Raw genomic sequence first — 19,595 nt, 5'->3', positions numbered from 1 at the left:
TTTTCTCTTCTTCTTCTGCTCTTTTAGTGTGAAGCTGCTCCCTCCGCGCGGCTCTCCGTCCTCTGTGCGCGCGGCGCTTCCTGCTCGTTTTTACGCGTCCGGAGAGAAAAAAGAAAAGAGAGAGAGAAAGCCCCTCCTCCTCTCCTCCTCCTCTCCTCCCTCATTAATATTATTTATCCTTCTTTTATGATTCTGTGACAAGATTTTTTTTATGCCTTTGAAACGTCTGAAAGGCCTTTTTCCTCCCAATAAAGCGAAAATTATTCACGGGCTCTTTATCCACCGAGATGAACAAGAGCTAAATAAACCATTTTTAATATTTCAGAATAAAAATAAAAATAAATTGTACAGCTTCCCAAAGGCCTTGCACTGTCATGCGCACTGGGTTTAAACCTGAGCAGACTTTAAGCTTCAGCATTAATTCACATAAACACATTAAAACATTTAAATATCGAAATAGGTCCAGTTTATAGCACAAAAATGCTGCATTTAAAAATCATAATATTAAAAAATAAAAATATAAAATACCTACACCGGCCTTTATAGGAAAATAGTTCCCCTACTGTGTTTGGGTTATTATGGGACATGCGCTCTGATTGGCTGGACACGCCCCCTTCTCTTATTAATAAACTGGATTTATTTTTATTTCTTTAGTTGGACCTTTTGTGTTTGAAGTTAAGCTCCTCCCCTCAAACGCCTGAGGCCGAATCTTCACAGGTGTGTTTCTGTTCAGTTTCCTCCTGGTGGTCATTTCTGGTACTGCACTGAGAATTATTTAATTTGTTATGAAAATAATGTGACTTCTTCTATTAACTATTAATTAATTATTAATTAACTTTTATTTTATTTTATATTTATATTATTTTATTATTATTAAACATATATTTAAAGGCCTCAGACAAGAATTTACACTCCAGGTCAAAGTGTGAGTGTCAAAGAGGCCAAAAGGAGCTGAAGTCGTTCACACTGATATCACACATTCATTCATTCTGCCGTCACTTTGATGTTGCAGACGATGAGAATAACACAGCATCATACTCAACATCATAACATTACTGTTAATCACTGATGTTGGGTGGGCCGGTCATATTTACGGAGGGGGCGGGGCATCTTTACAAACGTAATATCTGACCAAAAAAAATACACAACGACCAAAAACAGAGAAATGATCACAAAGACACAAAACAATAACAACAGACACAAAATAACAACAAATAGAACAACAGAACATCACCACACGCAGAAACCAGCATCACAAAGACACAAACGATGATTAAACAAACAGCCACAAAATAAAAACTGACGGCCATAAAAGGACCACAAAATCACAGGAAAAGCACCAAAAACAGCCAGAAAACAGCAAACAAATATAAAACTGCACAAAAAAAACACAAATAACCAAAAAGAGCCAAAAAGCATCATCGAGGATCAAAAGACGAACGATCACGAAGCTGCCGCCAAAAGGCCCGAACAGAGGCCGGCGTCCTGAGCGTGGAGCCCTCAGGGGGCGGTCTCAGGAAGCTCAGGTGAACACGTTCGGTCCCTCATCACATGTGACCGACCTGCCGACTGGCTCCGCCCACATCCACATGACACTGAGCAGTTTTGCTTCTCTTCCTGATCTTTTGGCTCTTTTGCATCTTTTTACTGCATTTCTGGCTGTTTTGTGCCTGTTTTCCACCATTCTGGCTGTTTTTGGGTGTTTTTGGCATGTTCTTGTTTTTTTGTAGGATTAAGTTTCTTTGTGTCATTTTGTGCCTCTTTGTGTTCTTGGTGTCTCTTTCTGTCTCTTGTTGGTCATTTCCTGCACTTATTTCAGTCTCTTTATCCTCTTCTTGCTCAGTTTGTGTCTCTTTGTGACAGTTTAAGCTGTGAGTCTCTTGTTTGTTGGTCTTTGTTGTTTCTGCTTGTTTTTCTTTTGGATCTATTTGGTCACTTGTGGCTATTCTTTCCTCTTTAGAGTCGGAGTCATTTTTACGATCATTGTTTTTCTGTTTAAAGCTTTCTCATTGGGGTCTTCAGCTCATGACAGACCTGATCACTGGTCCTCCATAAACACTGATGATCGCTGTCTTATGTCTACGAGGAAGCTGTAAACAGCCTGTTTCAGGCAGAGGATGAACTGACAGGCTGGACCAGATAAAGAAGGATTATTCTGAGCTGCGAATCAAGCAAAGCTGAGTCCAGGAATGAAACTGATGGATACCAGCAGTAGACGTCCCCTGGCTGACTGTGTGTGTGTGTGTGTGTGTGTGTGTGTGTGTGTGTGTGTGTGTGTGTGTGTGTGTGTGTGTGTGTGTGTGTGTGTGTGAATGAAACACACGTGGTGGGGAGCATATCTCCTCCTCCTGCTGACGTCAGCTGGATGTGAAACCAACTTCGTTGCTGCATTTTAACACAGATGTTTCCCCGAGGCTCTGCAGCACACACACACACACACACACACACACACACACACACACACGCACACACATCAATTTTTTAAATCAATGTGATCTCCTTTGAGGGATGTCAAATTTGTGTGTGTGTGTGTGTTTGACCTTGTTCCTTGACTTTGACTTTGACCTTCAAATGCTGCCGTCCAATCAGCAGCGGGCACAGAGCTGGACTCTGCTTCCTCACCTCCTGCCCCACTTCTGACTCTGTAAGAGTCATCAGCGCCCCCTGCTGGTGACCACAGGAAACCGCATCATACCTCCCAGAACGAACACGTAGTGTTGATTCTTCTTCTTCTCTCTGAACCAGCAGGGGGAGGGGCCTCACCTCCACAGGTAAGCATGATGAGATGTGTTTCAGGTGTTCTGCTGTCTGCGTGTGCTCAGCAGGTGAATCTGGCCCTGTAAGAAAAGGCTGTGGCATCATCGTCATCACCCCCTCTGCCTCCGTTTGTTTTCTCAGTGAGCTGCGCCATCTGCTGGCAGAAACACATAACTGCAAGTCAGAGTTCCAATAAAACGATGCTTTCAGGTGGGCTCGCATATTTATTCAGCTTCGTGATGTAACCCCGCAGAGGAGGTTTTGTCTCTGGCTGGAACTGAACCAGCAACCTTTGTGCTCTTTAAGTAAGTGAAGCCGCTCCCCAGTTCAAAGTAACCAACTCACATGTTCTTCATGTATTTCTGCTTTTATATTTGATGTTTTTTCCTTTTTTTTCACATTTCTTACTTTATATCACACGTTTCTGTTTTTATTTGACACGTTTTAACTTTTCATGTTTTTATCCTGCTGCACAGTCTTTCTTTTTTTAAATCCTCTCATTTCCTTTTCCTGGACTCTTATGTAACAAGTTTATTCCACATGTGTACAAATACTTCAATATTTTAAATATTGAAGTATTTGTACTTTAATTTATCCATCCATCCATCTTCATCCGCTTATCCGAGGTCGGGTCGCGGGGGTAGCAGCCTAAGCAAAGAGGTCCAGACCTCCCTCTCCCCAGCCACCTCCTCCAGCTTGTCCGGGGGAATACCAAGGCGTTCCCAGGCCAGCCGAGAGATATAATCTCTCCAGCGTGTCCTGGGTCTGCCCCGGGGCCTCCTCCCGGTGGGACATGCCTGGAACACCTCGCCCAGGAGGCGCCCAGGGGGCATCCTTGCCAGATGCCCGAACCACCTCAGCTGGCTCCTTTCGATGTGGAGCAGCAGCTGCTCTACTCTAAGCCCCTCCCGGATGGCCGAACTTCTCACCCTATCTCTAAGGGAGAGGCCAGCCACCCTTCGGAGGAAGCTCATTTCCGCCGCTTGTATCCGCGATCTCGTTCTTTCGGTCACTACCCACAGCTCGTGGCCATAGGTGAGGGTAGGGACGTAGATCGACCGGTAAATTGAGAGCTTCGCTTTTACACTCAGCTCCCTCTTCACCACGACGGACCGGTGCAGCGTCCGCATTACTGCAGCCGCAGCCCCAATCCGTCTGTCGATCTCCAGCTCCCTTCTCCCATCACTCGCGAACAAGACCCCGAGATACTTGAACTCCTCCACTTGGGGCAGGAACTCATCCCCGACCCGGAGTGGGCACTCCACCCTTTTCCGGCTGAGAACCATGGCCTCAGATTTGGAGGTGCTGATCCTCATTCCCGCTGCGTTACACTCGGCTGCGAACCGCTCCAGTGCGAGCTGGAGGCCCTCACCCGATGAAGCCAACAGAACCACATCATCCGCAAAAATCAGAGATGAGATTCTGAGGCCACCAAAGCGAAAGCCCTCCGCCACTTGGCTGCGCCTAGAAATCCTGTCCATAAAAATTATGAACAGAACCGGAGACAAAGGGCAGCCTTGGCGGAGCCCATCACCCACCGGAAACGAGTCCGACTTATTGCCGGCAATAAAAAAATAAAAAAAAGTTAAAAGAGACCAATAAGACCAATAAAAAAATCACTTCAATAAAGCGATCTATTTAAAACACAATAATAAATATTTAAAATAACTTCTTCTATTTGAAATTATTATAAAATATGTATTTATTACTGACGCTGAGGCCTGCGTCGTTCATCACGTCTGCATGTAAAGAGCAGCTTGTTTAGACAGTGAGACACAAAGTGAGAAACCTGACGAGTCATCTCTGACTGCAGCAGATCAGTGATGGTTCCTACTTTTGTTTCATAGTTTTGTTTTTGGCTTTCAGGCCACATATTTGTCACTGCGTCGCTCGTCCAGAGTTACTGTCACCTTTTCATTAATCAGCATTTTTTATTTTACTGTCTCATATTTTTTAGAGCTTATTTCCTGTAATGTTTCAATATTTTTATGTAATAATTTTAATAATAATTTTATCCTTTTTGTCAGCAGCCATAAACTGATTAAAGGTTCACCTGAAGAGTTCAGCTCTAAGTTTTTCACGCTGTTTGTTATTAAGTGGTGCGAGTTCTTCTTCTTTTGTCTGCATCATGTTTGCTTACAGCTGTGAGGTGACCTTTGACCCTTGACGGCCTGCTGCTCGTTAACGGTTTTCTCGGTCATTCTGAGATCCTGTTTCTGATTTTTACTCCTCTAAAGTTAAAATGTTGAAGTCACCCATTAAAATGATGGAATATTAAAAACGACAAATCTGATTGTTAATCTCAAAAACTTGATTGGTTGGTTCTTTGTTAGTTTATTAGTTAGTTTTGTGTTTGTTTGATTGGTTGTCTGGTCCTTTTTATAATATTCAAATCTGTATAATAATCATTTGCCAAATCTTGTAACTTTTACAACCTTTTCTAAATTTTACTTTTGTCTGTTTGTTTTCTCACACACACACACACACACACACACACACACACACAGACACACACACACACACACACACACACACACACACACACACACACACACACACACATATATATACTAAAGCTAGGTATCTGTGGAAGTTTCTGTGGTGAACATCTGCTGACTGGTGAGTTTCAGCTTGTATCTGTTGACTTTATTGATAATGTAGTCGACATGTCAGAGGAGCTGTGTGACCTCCTGCTCTCACTTCCTCTTTTCCTCCTTCTTCCTCTCTTTCAGACACCAGTCGACCTCAAACAGCTCCTCTAAACAGCATTTATCTTCTTGACAGTTCATTGTCGTCTTCTGTCCTTGTTTTTATCTGCCTTTGTTCTGCTTTCTGCCTGTTTGTCCTTCTGTTTGTCTCTTTTTTCCCTCAGATTTCAGATCTGCTGACAGACAATAAAACCCTGAGCTAGTCGTGATGACTCAGACGGAGGTGAGAGACGGTGACTGTCCTCTGGGAGACAAACGGGCCTCCAATCAAAAATCATGTGTCATCATTTCATCTGGTGACTGATTACACATCACATAAAACGATTATATCTGTAAAGTAATAAATAAAATACTTCAGGTTTATCTGGTGGCCGTAGTTTGTGAGCTACAAGCTACATGACAACAATAAAATGCACTTTTGTTTGCAGTGTATTTGATCCTTTGATGTCCAGTTTTTAATGTTCTTGATTTTTTGTCTCTTCATCAAAGAATATTTCTTTATTTCTGTTCTTTTCATCCTGTTTCATAGCTTTGTGTCAAACATTTCTGCACCTATTACCTCATAATATTTACAACATTACAAGTTCTGCCGACCCTAAAATATCACAACTGGACTTAGTTTGGAAAGCTTTTTTCTCAGATCAGTGTCACGTTTACGTCTTAAAGTAAATTCGTTCTGGTCCATATAACCAGCACATCATGTCCAGCTTATTGAAGTGATGCTTTCACATCAGTGTGGACCAAAACAAAATCTCTGCTCAGCAACTTTGTGAATCTCAGAGACAACAAACTAAACCAGAGAAGGAGCAGAGGGTCCGAGCCGGTGCTAGCAGGGTGTAGCTGGTGGAGCGAGTGAGGACGATGCCACCACGCTGCTCCACCTACATGCTGTGACATCTTCCACAGCATGTCCTGGTTCTGCAGGAGGTTTCTTCCTGTTAAAAGGGAGTTTTTCCTTCCCACTGTGGCCAAAGTGCTCACAGAGGGTCATATGATTGTTGGGTTTTTCTCTGTGTGTTATTGTACGACCTACTGTACAATATGTTGTTGTTATTTGGTGCTGTATAAACAAAAAGCTTGGTCACATTCGACGGCGGCCTGCTGTAAGGTTTCATCCTGTATCATAACATAAAGATTTTCCTGATTTTCATCGGCCTCCACAAAATCTGAGCTTCTGTGTTTATGAACATCTGCAGACATCCGAACTGAATCTGCCTGACAGGTTTTAAAAATGATGTTTTTGGGAGCTTATTTTATTTTAAACAGGAGGTTTAAACTCAGAGTTAATCATATCTGAGCTTTTCTGCTTATTCTAGTGTCAGGCACCAAACAGGAAGTGGCTGATTAGACCAATCAGGAGCAGCGTGTCATGTCAGGGCGACCTGATCAGAGTCAGAGGAAACAGATTTATGGAAGCTGCATGACTTTCTGTTTTTAACATTAGAGCATAAACGTCTGCAGCACGGTGGGAACGGCTGCAACATGAGTGCAGAGCAGGGTTTGTTGGTTAAGGTGCTGAAACCAGCTGATGGCTGGTCAGCAGTGTTCAGCAGCATCACACTGACTGTTGCACATTACACACAACAAATTTTAAAACAGGCGGATTTTTTAAAACAAACATTTAAAACAGCAAGAAATAAAGACACAAACTCAAAGCCGGCACAGTTCACGTCTGAGCCACACAGCGACCAACAAAAGTCACCAATGTGAACATAAACCTCTGTCCTCATGGTGCAGTGTATTACATTATGTTGAGGGTCACTCCCTGCAGACAGTAACTCGCTACATTACGTTTGTCACATAATTAACAGTTAACAGTATAAACCTGAGGCACACGCGATCTTTGTGTTAGTGTTTGTACAACTACACAGAGAAAAGATGAAAACCTGCCCGAAGAGACTTTAAAGCGAGTCTACTTCAGAAATGGAGGCTGCTCGTCACTGCGTTTGAAGCTCAGTCTGGGCTAGCTTTGCCTTAGCATGCTAGCCCAGACTGTAGCCCAGGGGCCGACGTGAAAGTGCAGATGACCGAAGAACCTCCAGAACCCAAGTACTGACATCATTGTACCTGTACTATGGTCACTGCAGCAGATCTTACTTTCACATAAATACAGCCTCAGATTATTGCACCGTGTGTTTATCATTTAACAAACACTGCAGCCTGTGAAAACCATCCTTACTGCTTCAACAGGAATGAAGTATCACCCAAGTGCTGGTGTTCGAATGCACTTGATCATCATCAGTGTGAGCATCTCAGTAAAAGCAGATGTTTTCACAGTGTGTATGTGTGGAGCTTTCAGGTCTGTCATCCTAACCTGAGAAAGATCTTTTATTTGGAAAACATTAAAGACGGCGTCAGTCCTCCCAGGAGCGAACATCAGACTGTGGAACGCTCAGAGAAGCCCCAAACAACCCAAACGGTCCCAGTCAGCATGTTAAAGGTTAAAGTTCATGACAGCACAATTAGAAGCTTCTTCTCTCTAACAAGAACATGGCAGCATGGCTTAGGTTTGCAAAGCTGCATCTGAACGAAATAAGAACAACGTCCTTCAAACGAGACCAAACGCGGCACAAACACCTCAAACAGCTTCAGCACGCTGGAGGGAGGATGATCTGAGCGCACACCAGCTCGTCTGTGTCCCACAGCTGAAGCTCGGACCAGTCAGCAGCACGAAGGTCCGAGCGCAGCAGCACGAACGCTGCAAACCTCAACGAGGTGAAGCAACGCCGTGAAGACTCGACCAGAAAACAAAGAAAAAATTGAACTAGAATTTTATTGATTTCATATACTTTAACCATAGGATTCAATCACGTTAGCAGTTTTGTTTCTGTTGGGTTTAAGATGGTTAATTCAGTTTGTGCTGCAACTAAAATCTGAGAATTTCTAATGGAAGTTTTGAATGGAGCCAGAGGTCAGCGTGACCTCCGCCCACTGTGGGTGCTACGACATGATCGGGTGGGTCAAGGCCACCTACTGGGTCATGAGCTGTTCAGTGCGAGTCCTCAGAAGTGACGGGAAACCCAGTGTGTGTGAGTGAAAAGAGGAAGTGTGTGTGGCTATAAAGTGATGCTGAAGTCGACTCGATCAGCACCTGATCAGAGACGCAGCAGGACGAGCTCCTCTTCATCAGAGCGGTGAGTGAAGCTCGAGCAGAGGTTGTACCTGCTCCCGCTGCACTGACTTATTTACTTACAGTGTAAATAATAATTATTCATATTTTACATTGGAAATCATTCTTACATTATATTGTTATTATTAGTTTTTCTATTTACATTGTAAATAATTGTCGTCTTTCATTTTAAGTAACAGAAAGATACATAAGAATATATTAAACAATACGATGCTATAAACGCCGTGTTTATTTCTTTCCTGCACTTTTGCTCTCTTTTTCTTTGACCAATCACCCCAGTGTAACCTTTGACCTTTGACAACCATGACTGGTCCAACTGCTGAAACCCAGAAGGGGCGCTACGCCAAGCCGGTAGCCTCACAACAAAATTAACAGTTCATTTTGAATTTAACCGAAAACGAGTGATTGCCTGACTTTTTTTCCTCCAGCTGCCGACCTCCAACCTGTCATATTCAGATGTTGTTCCAGAATTTGAACCTTTTGAAGGCGTTGCTGAATCTGAGGTCACGCCCAGAGCGTTTGCACCTGGTGGAGGTGAGACCCGCTTGCGTCACCTGTCTTACAGCGCACCTGCTCATTTCCAGCCCTGTTGTTTTATGTTAGCACCTCCTTTATCGTGTGGCGGGCCTTGCATTGTCTTGTTGTTGAGTACTCTGCAACACTCTGAAGCGAGGAGCTGTCATGGCTGCCAGTCGATGACCAGCGTCCTCTGCTTTGTCCCCGCCCCCTCAGTGTTGCTGGAGGCACTGAAAATCAACATGTGTCAGGACGTCAACAAGCCGAAGCACTACACCACCGACTACTACATGCAGAACCTGGTGGTGCGCCGTGGTCAGGAGTTCGTCATGCAGGTGACCTTCAACCGCCCGCTGGCTCCGGAGGACGACTTCCACATCGAGTTTACGATTGGTGAGTTTGAACTCTGGGCTTCGATACTCTTCATGTGCCGTAGAGCTTTTAAGGCCTCAAACTTCGTCTGTCCAGTGCTCTCAGATGTTTTTAAGGACACGCTGCACACCACGCTGAGATATGCAATGTTTTCACTGGAAGTCACCTCGTTGGTGCAAAAATACTATTTAACATCAAACTCTGTTATCGTTGGTATTTTTCATAGAGTAAAATAACGAAATTGAAACAAATGTTTGCAAGAGGCTACTGATGCAGTTTAAAATTCCCTTAATTTTTAAACATTTGGTGTCTTTTTACGCTTGCATGATTCGTATGCTTGTTGTGAGACCCCCCTGCCATATTTCAGAGAATCCTCAAAGACCAGTGTGGCTTTGGTTTTGGTATTGTTGGGATTATAGTTTGCCTTAAACTGTATGATGGCAGCTTATCCGTCCTTTTCCAGTTTGGTGAACAGTGAACTGTTTAAGGTTTCCTCCCCACCTGCTCTACCTACCTGAGCATTAACAGCGATCAGGAACTTGTAACCCGGACACCTGCAGATCAGTCCAATCGAGGGATTTTGTTCACACACAGTTTTTAGTATCTCAGGTCATTTTTTCTCATTTTGTTCCTCTGCCTGGTCTGAGTGTTGCTAATTAACATTTTCCTCTAAACTGACACATGTGTGTGTGTGTGTGTCGGGGGGGGGGGGGGGTGCTCCCTCATTAAGCAATTAGCTGATGAAGAGACGCTCGTTAACAGTCGCCCACTGAGCAATCAGACGGCCGTCAGTTCATTAAGCAGCTTCACATTCGTTTGGCTGCTTAATTAGTACACAGCTCTCCCCACGGCCCGGCCATTAGGAAACACTCCATGTTAAACACACAACTGCAGAGCTGACAGATGTTCACACACATCTGGCCTCAAATACACGAACTGAAGTCTTTAAAATATAAAAATGTAACCTGTTTGACCAGGATTTTATGTATTTTTATGTGTTTATTTTTATTGATGTAAGGTAGAAATAACCAACTCCTAAAAATGTGTTTTTAATAATGGATTGCATTTATATAGCGCTTTTCGGGACGCCTCAAAGCGCTTTACAATGCCACTATTCATTCACTCTCACATTCACACACTGGTGGAGGCAGCTACGGTTGTAGCCACAGCTGCCCTGGGGCAGACTGACAGAAGCCAGGCTGCCATCGGCCCCTCTGGCCATCACCAGTAGGCGGTAGGTGAAGTGTCTTGCCCAAGGACACAACGACCGAGACTGTCTGAGCCGGGACTCGAACCGGCAACCTTCCGATTACAAGACGAACTCCCAACTCTTGAGCCACGATCGCCCCAACGTTGTAACGTAAAAACATCCCATTGCATTTTTCTTATTACAATGAGAAATGATGCCACGCCTCTCTTTGGAAATGATTTTTTCACCTGGATAAATAAAGAATTAAAAAATAACTCTTCCATCAGGCTCCGATCCTTCGCCCAATAAGGGCTCCCTGGTGATGGTGACCTTCGGTAACCGTGGCAGCAGTTCGTGGTCAGGCCGGATTCTGCAATCTCAGGGTACATCTGTGATGTTCGGCATCACACCAGATGCCGCCGCCATTGTGGGGAAGTTTCAGGTGTACGTGGCCATCTCCACTGGCATGGGCATGCAGCGCTCAAAGAGGGACCCCACCACTGACCTGTACCTGCTCTTCAACGCCTGGTGTCCAGGTACCATTTCCTCTGCGCTTACTGCCCCCTGCTGGTAGAGTAAAAGTAAAATCATGATCAGAATCAGTGCAGCTTCATCTGCACCTCAGTCTGCCAAAGATAAATGACATACATTTTTCATTGCATAATTTTTCATACATCTCATAGTTACACAAAAGTGACCCTTTATAATAATATCAAAGGTGTGAAATATCTGTCATAGCTCTTCCAGAGTTTGTCAGACGTCCATCATACCTCTGACAAATGTGTCAACGTTTTCAACCAATTGATTCACCTCATCAGGCAAAAACATATCTCAGATCCCACTGTTCGCACTGATGACCTTGTTTACATTTATAATTTATCGTCAAGCCTGTCACGATGATCACTGATCCATTACTTGAGAAAGCAAACTCTCCCTCTGCTTTAAAATGCCCTTTAGTTAAACCACAAATATACTGATTACAGACAAATATCCAACCTCCCGTAATATTTGTACAAATGTAGTGGTTTCTTAAAGAAAGATGGAAACAGTGGTAAGTACAGTCTGGTTATAGAACATTTTAGAGACTGAATGAGGCCTTCAATACGACAGATCATAAAATCCACATTCACCAGCAGGAACAGTGGGTTGTTGATCATCTGTGGAGATTGGGGATCAGTGAGGTTTCTGTGGAGTTCCACAAAGCAGGCGTCTTGATCTGGTACATTTCTTCTTATCCATGCCGCTGCTCAGAAACCTTATAAGACAGCTCAGCATTTGTTACCATAGTTATGCAGATGACACACCGTTGTATTTTTCTGTGGATCTAGATGATAATGAACTCTAGGTCTCTGTGTTTGACTGACATTTACAAATGGATATCACGATGCCTTTGTAGCCAAATGAAAGTTCTTACAGCAAAGCGTTTCTGTTTGCAGACGATCACGTGTTTCTTCCTAATGAAGCAGAAAGACAGGAGTACGTCCTGAATGATGAAGGGGTGATCTACCAGGGTTCATCTAGCTCTGTGGTAGACCGTCCATGGACATTTGGGCAGGTAAGTACAAATACTTGATCACATAAAAACAATAAAGTAATTTATTGATTAATTTATCAGCTTATAATTAATTAAAATGCACTCTTTGCAGTTTGAGCGCGGCATTTTGGACGCCTGTATCTTCGTCCTGGATGCGTCTCAGATGCCAATCTACGACCGGGGCAACGTTGTCAAGCTGGTCAGGGTGGGATCTGCCATGGTGAGAATACAGAGCCTGAGTACTGATTAACTGTGTCACCACAGTCATAGCAATGGGAAAACGACCTCAAGTTAGCTATTTGCACTTTTTCAAAGATCAAAATGCAGTTTCACCCTATCTTCTAGATTTAAGGTGCACTTACAGGACAAATAAGTCAATGTTTGACCAAACACTAAAAGAAATAGGGTGAAATATTCAATCTAATGTCTTGATTTTAAGACTTTGTCGTTGCCTTGATGCAAGCAGGTTCTGGGTTTCAACGGGGTTTTGTTTTCCCCTTGCCTGGTGGGTTTTCTCTGGGTCCCCTGCTCCAATCTCATACCAGTACATTAAGCTCTTAAACTGCACAAGGTCAAGAAGAACAAATGGGTTTAGGCAGGTCAGGTGGGATTTTCACCACATGCTAAACAAGCATATTGTTACCTTTCAAATCAGGTCGGTTCCTTTTGTTTTGGCCCAACATAAACAGAACTGAACCTAAAGAAGTCACTGGTGAACGTGATAGATTGTACAAGACCGGCTGCTGTAGGGTACAACCGCTCAATGAAAGGTGCAGCAGCAGGACCTTGTGGGGTACCACACCAGAGATGAGAGGTTGAATTCCTTAAAAAAGAGAAGTCAGTTATTTTTTGCTGACCTTTGACCTGCCCGCTCCTGCAGATGAACTCTCAGGATGATAACGGTGTGATGGTTGGGAACTGGAGCAATGACTATTCCATGGGCAAACCCCCGACGTCTTGGACTGGCAGCACCAAAATCCTGCTGCAATACGCCAACACCGGAGTCCCGGTCTGTTTCGCTCAGTGCTGGGTGTACGCTGGAGTCTTCAACACCTGTAAGCATGTGCTCTGTTTACTTCATCCCGCCTCACCTCCTCAGAATCAGCTGACTTTTAACTGCAGTAACTTCAGCATAAAATGTTACCTTCATTCTGTGAGTACTTTCAGACTTACAGGCCCTCAAACTACATAGGGTTAGGAACATATTGGGTACTTTTTACTTACTTTTCCAGTAATTTTATAAGCTTCATAACTTCATAGGTTCAGGAGCTTTCAAACGTTACATTTCAGGGCTGAAAAACACATTTAAATACTATTAAAAAATGCAAGCAAATCAATTTTACAATTGCTCCAAGAAAACGATTTTTAAAAGAAAGACAATAAACATTAGAGGAACACTCAGTAATTTTTTAATGTAATTTAATAAGAAAATGATTCTTAGAGGAAGCTAAATATGCATTCTTATGAACTGATAAGCAATATTTTAAAAATATATAGGAACAAGTTACTCCATCATATTTAAATAGAGGAGCCGAGGAGAACATCTCCCTTCTGACTTTACATATATATAGTGTGCCAAAGGCAGAGGAGAGGTGAAGTTGTTCACATCATTTGAGAGTCCCGTTTATCAAAGAAGCAAAATTGCAAATGACGAGAACAACGCCACCGACATCGCAATGAAATTTCATTCATTTCTTCGACTGAAGTCAGGGCTCTAAAAACAAAAACATGCATAAACATGCTCATTTATTCCTGATATTATCACAATTATCACAAAATTGAACATGTGACCCTCCCGTCTCCAGATAGCTGACAAGTGCCGGCTAAACAACTACAGCTAGCTATAAGCTAAAATTATGCTAGCTAGCGTTAGGCTCAAGCATCCTAACAATCACACTTTCCTTCGATAAACAGTTTGATAACATTAACAGTTTTTATGAGAGTTTATTCACTAAGTATTGGAGTCCAACAAATTTGCATCCACTTCAAACAAAGTTTAATTAAAGTTTGACTAACAGGAGCTAACAGAGGCTAACAGAGGCTAACAGTGCCAAAAATGGTGGCGCTTACCAACATCTCACCTCACTATTGTTGTCATCTGTCAGTGAGATTCAGTGACTGAGGTTAATACTGGACCTACAGCCTTCCACAGATTGGGAAAAACTCCAGGGCGGATCCAGTTCAAACAATAGTAGAAACACTCTGGGGAACAGTCTAATTGTGATGTTTTTGGTTGCTCCTGGCTGACTAAAACATGTTTGTCCTATAGCAGCAACTGTTGCTTGGATTACACACTTCTTTTGTGAGGAGTAAGAAAACCAAACTCAGCGTACCGATATGCAGCAGTGAAAATTTTTACACGCTCTACCTTTTAAATGTTTTCATCATATGAGATGGGCAGCTGTTTGCCCATCTCAGAAAAGTTATTTGGAAGGTTTTCTTTAAACCTAAATATTGACAGAAGGCTCCTCCTCTTGCTATGATTCCTCCCCGAAATTTCACCTGGATCTCTCCTGTACTTGAAGTTGTGAGGAATCAGAAATGTTGGACAAAAGTAAGAATTTCAACCAACCCCTGTGTGTAACTCAGAAAAATATTCATAGAATGAAGGTTAAACTGTATGGCTTTATTAAAAAATTACAAAAGTATTGGTACGAAAAAGAAAAAAAAACATCTGTTGATATGAGGGGTCGGTCTGCAACTTTTTCACATTCACATTTAATATCCCTGCTGTTTAGCCATCCATCAAAAAGATCTAAAACAATGACAACAGCAACAAAAACTCTCAGAGAGACCCAACATGACTACAGTGACCACATAACACCTTCATAAAAAGACTCAAACTAAGTGAACTGTCATGCATGTGTAATTACACATGCTGATGATGATTTATTTTCATAAGTGTTTGGCTCATTACATTTTAGAGTTTACTTGTACTGATCTACTGTACAAAGATATTGATTATGCAACCATTTTATTAGTCTGCACCACAGATCAAATTAGGCTGTGGCTCATTCAAGGCACTGATTGAAATTCTGCAGGAACAAAAACCTGAATAAACAATGTAGCTTTTATATATTTCACATCCTTGCAGTCCTCAGATGCCTTGGCATCCCAGCAAGGGTCATCACCAACTACAATTCAGCTCATGACAACACGGGCAACCTGAAGACTGACCTCCTCTTCAATGCTGATGGCACCCCAGACAGACGCAACACCAGGGACTCCATCTGGTACTGTATCATAATTACAATGTTCCTGTGAGCTTGGTTTGGGAAAGACTTCAGTGCTGGACACCTTTTCCCATGTGTTTGAACTCGAGGCCAGCGTTGGGAGTGCACTAGCTACACTGCCTCTCTCTGCAGGAACTACCACTGCTGGAACGAGGTGATGATTAAGCGTCCTGATTTGCCGCCCGGGCTGGAAGGATGGCAGGTGGTTGACTCCACGCCTCAGGAGACCAGTGACGGTGAGACAAACAGATGAGCGCACAGATTAAGAAACAACAGTTAAACAGAGAGCTAACAGGTCTGTGCTTGTTCGTAGGCTTTTTCCGCTGTGGTCCAGCACCGGTCATTGCCATTAAGGAGGGTCACGTGTGTTACCCGTTTGACTGCGGCTTTGTGTTCGCTGAGGTTAGCGAAGCATAAAAACCAATGGGACAATATCTGATCAGCACAGAGTTTCACAATATCTTGAAATCGTTTCCTCCAGGTGAACAGTGACGTGGTCTTCCTGAAGAGAGATAAGTACGGGAATCTGACTCCCTTCAGAGTGGACAAGACGTACGTTGGAGAGAAAATTTTAACCAAAGCTGTGGGCTCACAACAACAGAACAACATCACAAACACCTACAAGTACCCTGAAGGTAACAATCACAGGGCATCAAACCCAACAAGCAAACACAATTATAAATAAACTTTTCAGTTTATTAATAAACTGAATCAGCTTTGATGTTTGTGCTTTTTTATTACAGGAAGTGCAGAAGATGAGGCGACCATGGCCCGGGCGGAGGGGTTCGGCTGTGAGAGGGATCACAGTGATGTGCCTGAGGATGACCTGTCTGTCACCGTCATCGTGGAGCCGGTAACACACCTGTCTGCTACCTTCACATTCAAATTGTGCACTTGTAGAGCACAGTTCACTTTATTAGGAACACCCCGCTAATATTGGGTGGGACCCTGTTTGCCCTCAGAGCCTCTAATTATTCATGCAAGGTGCTGGAAAGGTGGCCCATCACACAGTTGCAGCACGTCTGATACATCCCAAAATTGCTCCGTTACACATCTGTTTACTGTGGAGACCATTTAAGTACGATGACAGTGCATGCCACGTGAACGAGGAGCCTTTCTACCAAGGAAGGATCTCCACATTCTGCTTTACTTTGTCTTGTTTAGTCTTAAATAAATCCTTTCAGCCTGAGCCAAAATCGAGGCATTTAAAAGCATAGAAGTCCTGAGGAGACCCAGAACGCATGTGGCTCACTTGGCTCTCTCTTCATCTGCAGTGTGTTATAGGTCAGGATGTGCAGCTGGTAGCGACCTTCAAGAACCAGGGTAAAGTCCTCAGAAACGTGACGGCTCACCTGGACTGTGACATCATCTTCTACACTGGAGTTGTGGCCAGTCACTTCAAAGACATCACCTTCGATGTGACTGTGCTGCCCTACCAGAGTGAGCTCCACCAGAATCTTGTTGTTTTAAAGTCTGAAGATTTGGTGATGAAGGTTTTAGCATTTCTCTCTGTTTTACAGGTTATAGTGTGCCGTTTAAGATCCCAGCTTATGAGTACCAGACCCAGCTGAGCTCTCAGACCTGCCTGCGCTTCATTGTGAGCGGACAGTCTGATAACCTGCATGTGCTTGACTTAAAGGTGCTGGAGCTGCAGACCCCGGACCTCAAAGTGACGGTAAGGCTCACAAAGGCCTAATACATGGCGAGGTTTCTTTCATCAGTCAATTATTTAGAACTGTTAAATATCTCCAACAAAGCGACCAGAAAGTTGGCTTTAAAAGGGGGAGGAGCTAAAAGGATGTACTGAAGGGCTGCAGCGAGGCCCGTGATAAGACAAAGAAGCATTATTTTGAACTGTGATGCATGTAAAGCTGCTCTAGTAGAGTCCAGGAATGAGAATGTGGATCTGGAAATTAGCAGAAGGGGTCCGCTTATATTTGTATGTTTTTCTGTGACAGACTGTGCTGGACACACTTTGTACAGTGACTGTAACTTTGGACTCTTCCTCTAGTTGAACGGGGAGCCTCTGCTGAACCAGGAGATGGGTGTCAAAGTTGAGTTCACCAACAACTTCGGCTTTCCTCTGCGTGGCGTCAATCTATCCCTCGAGGGAGCTGGGCTCATAGGTCCAAAGTCTAAATACTACAGGTAAACACGCCTCGGATGCTGTGTGCACTGACGGCGGGATGTTCTGTGTGTTGAACACTTTACTCTGTGTGATTTTCAGAGAGATTCCTCCTCAGGCTACCATCACCTGGCAGGAGACATTCATCCCTTGGCTGCCTGGACTGCGTCGGATCACGGCGTTGATGGACTGCCAGGAAGTCCGTCAGGTAACCAGCACAACCTGACCTGTAGATTCTCGCCATTAAAACCAGAACGGCTCCAGTTTCCTCCACCCGCCCTCTTACTTCCTTGAAATTGTTAAGTGTGGTTACAGGTTGGTGTCCTCAGAATATCCTCTCAGAGCCTCCAGAGGGCGCCGAGACGCAGTGTTTTATTTTGGTTCAACACATAAAAGACTGATTTGGACCATCAAACACAAGCACTCTGCTACTGCGTGCTGATTGGTCGGATAAGCACTTGAGACGACAGATGTTAGTTAAACCATGCCACTGGGATTTTATTTACCATAATTCTTTCATTTTTTATTTAGCAATTAATCTTATTAGGCATCTGAACGCAGTTTATTTGTTTTTTATTTAAAATATTATCAACAAACTATAATTATAAGCAGGATTCAAACAGCTACAGTAAAACTACAGACTACAAACTTATAAACAGCCGCTCAAAGTAAAACAATGCAAAAATCTCAATCTTAGATGTTAGAATCATAGTGAACTCATATTATTTAGCATTTTGTTAGGTTTTGATTATATTTAAGATAAGATAAGATAGAACTTTATTAATCCCTCGGGTGGGTTCCTCTGGGACATTCGGTTTCCAAAAAAGCACAGCACCGACAGAAGTTACAGTTACAGAATGTTATATATATATATACACACACACACACACACATATAAATACAGAGACAATATAAATAAAATATACGAAGGGGATAAATAGAATAAATAGGAATAAAAATAAAAATACAAGTGAATTGCACATTTCAAGTATTGAGTCTATTTCGTTATTTTTTGGATATCCTGCCTCGTGGTGTTTGATATCATGGAAGTGTGAAAGCTTGTAACGACTGTTTTCATGACGAGCTGATCTGTTTGTCTTTACTCAGGTGTCTGGATTTGTTGAGGTCAACATCCCTTACCCTGCAAAGTAATCACCATTTCCACCAATCAGCACCACTTCTGGATGAGTGGGCGGAGCCAAGAAAGAGCACAAGTTACCGCTTTAATGATCGCGTTTACAAATCAGTTTTGAAGTACAAATGTAACTTTTTTTAATTCCACAGATTTCACAGAGGTTTATGCAACTTTTTAAGATCAGAGTTTTTCCACTTCTCTGATATTGAAGCAGCTTTATTTCTTACCATCTATAACTCCGCCTCCTCTGGATGGCTAGAATAAACTACACTTTATGAAAATAACATAACAAATAAGAATCGGAGTTTTCAGTCGCACTTCATTTGGCATATTTGAGAACAGATTTTACAAATCAATGAAACGTAAAATATCTAAAAATATTTTAGATTCAGAAAATATCCATTAAAAGAGATTTATTACATAAAACCTACAAAATGGAGTTCAATATGAGCTTCATGGTTAAACGAGATGTTTGGACCTCATTTCATTACCTTCATAATGTGTTTGAAGTTTGTGTCATTTTCTGTCAGTGGACATTTAAACTTCATCAGAAAAATCCCCGAGTTTGTAAAATTAGTCGCCGATTGTTCACAAATGATTTTCTGTCTTGTTATGAACTTTTTGAACAAACAAAACAAGTTTGAAGCTTCAATAATATTTAAAGGAAGAATAAGGTTTTGAGCTTTATCATTAATGACACAAATGAAAAACCAAACTCACTGCAGTGCCCAGTCACCACTAAAATGATCGTTTTCAGGTGATGAATTTCTCCCAAACTTTGACAAACTGAGCTGGACCAGTGATTTGACTCTTTGCTTTGTGCTTTGAATGCCTTTTAACAATGCGGATGCTGAATACTAACAATAAAAGCACATTCAAACCCATTCAAGTTGTCC

The 19,595-nt window shown here is 42.7% G+C and overlaps 1 protein-coding gene across 1 annotated transcript; it reads left to right on the top strand.

Moving 5' to 3' along the window:
- The first annotated feature begins 8,539 nt into the window (after positions 1-8,539).
- On the top strand, positions 8,540-19,595 carry LOC101474202 (coagulation factor XIII A chain). The gene is made up of 18 exons (XM_004572874.5): positions 8,540-8,599; positions 8,875-8,946; positions 9,024-9,129; positions 9,328-9,504; positions 10,960-11,208; positions 12,109-12,227; positions 12,319-12,426; positions 13,087-13,261; positions 15,301-15,439; positions 15,572-15,675; positions 15,753-15,841; positions 15,921-16,074; positions 16,183-16,292; positions 16,714-16,879; positions 16,960-17,114; positions 17,451-17,587; positions 17,667-17,772; positions 18,672-19,595. The coding sequence occupies exons 2-18, from the start codon at positions 8,899-8,901 to the stop codon at positions 18,714-18,716; spliced, it is 2,187 nt and encodes a 728-aa protein (XP_004572931.1). The 5' UTR covers positions 8,540-8,599; positions 8,875-8,898; the 3' UTR covers positions 18,717-19,595.

Source organism: Maylandia zebra, linkage group LG9, assembly GCF_041146795.1.
Source record: "Maylandia zebra isolate NMK-2024a linkage group LG9, Mzebra_GT3a, whole genome shotgun sequence".
Lineage (NCBI taxonomy): Eukaryota > Metazoa > Chordata > Actinopteri > Cichliformes > Cichlidae > Maylandia > Maylandia zebra.
Note: the sequence above shows the minus strand (reverse complement) of the source record. Positions and strands in the feature narration are given on the sequence as shown.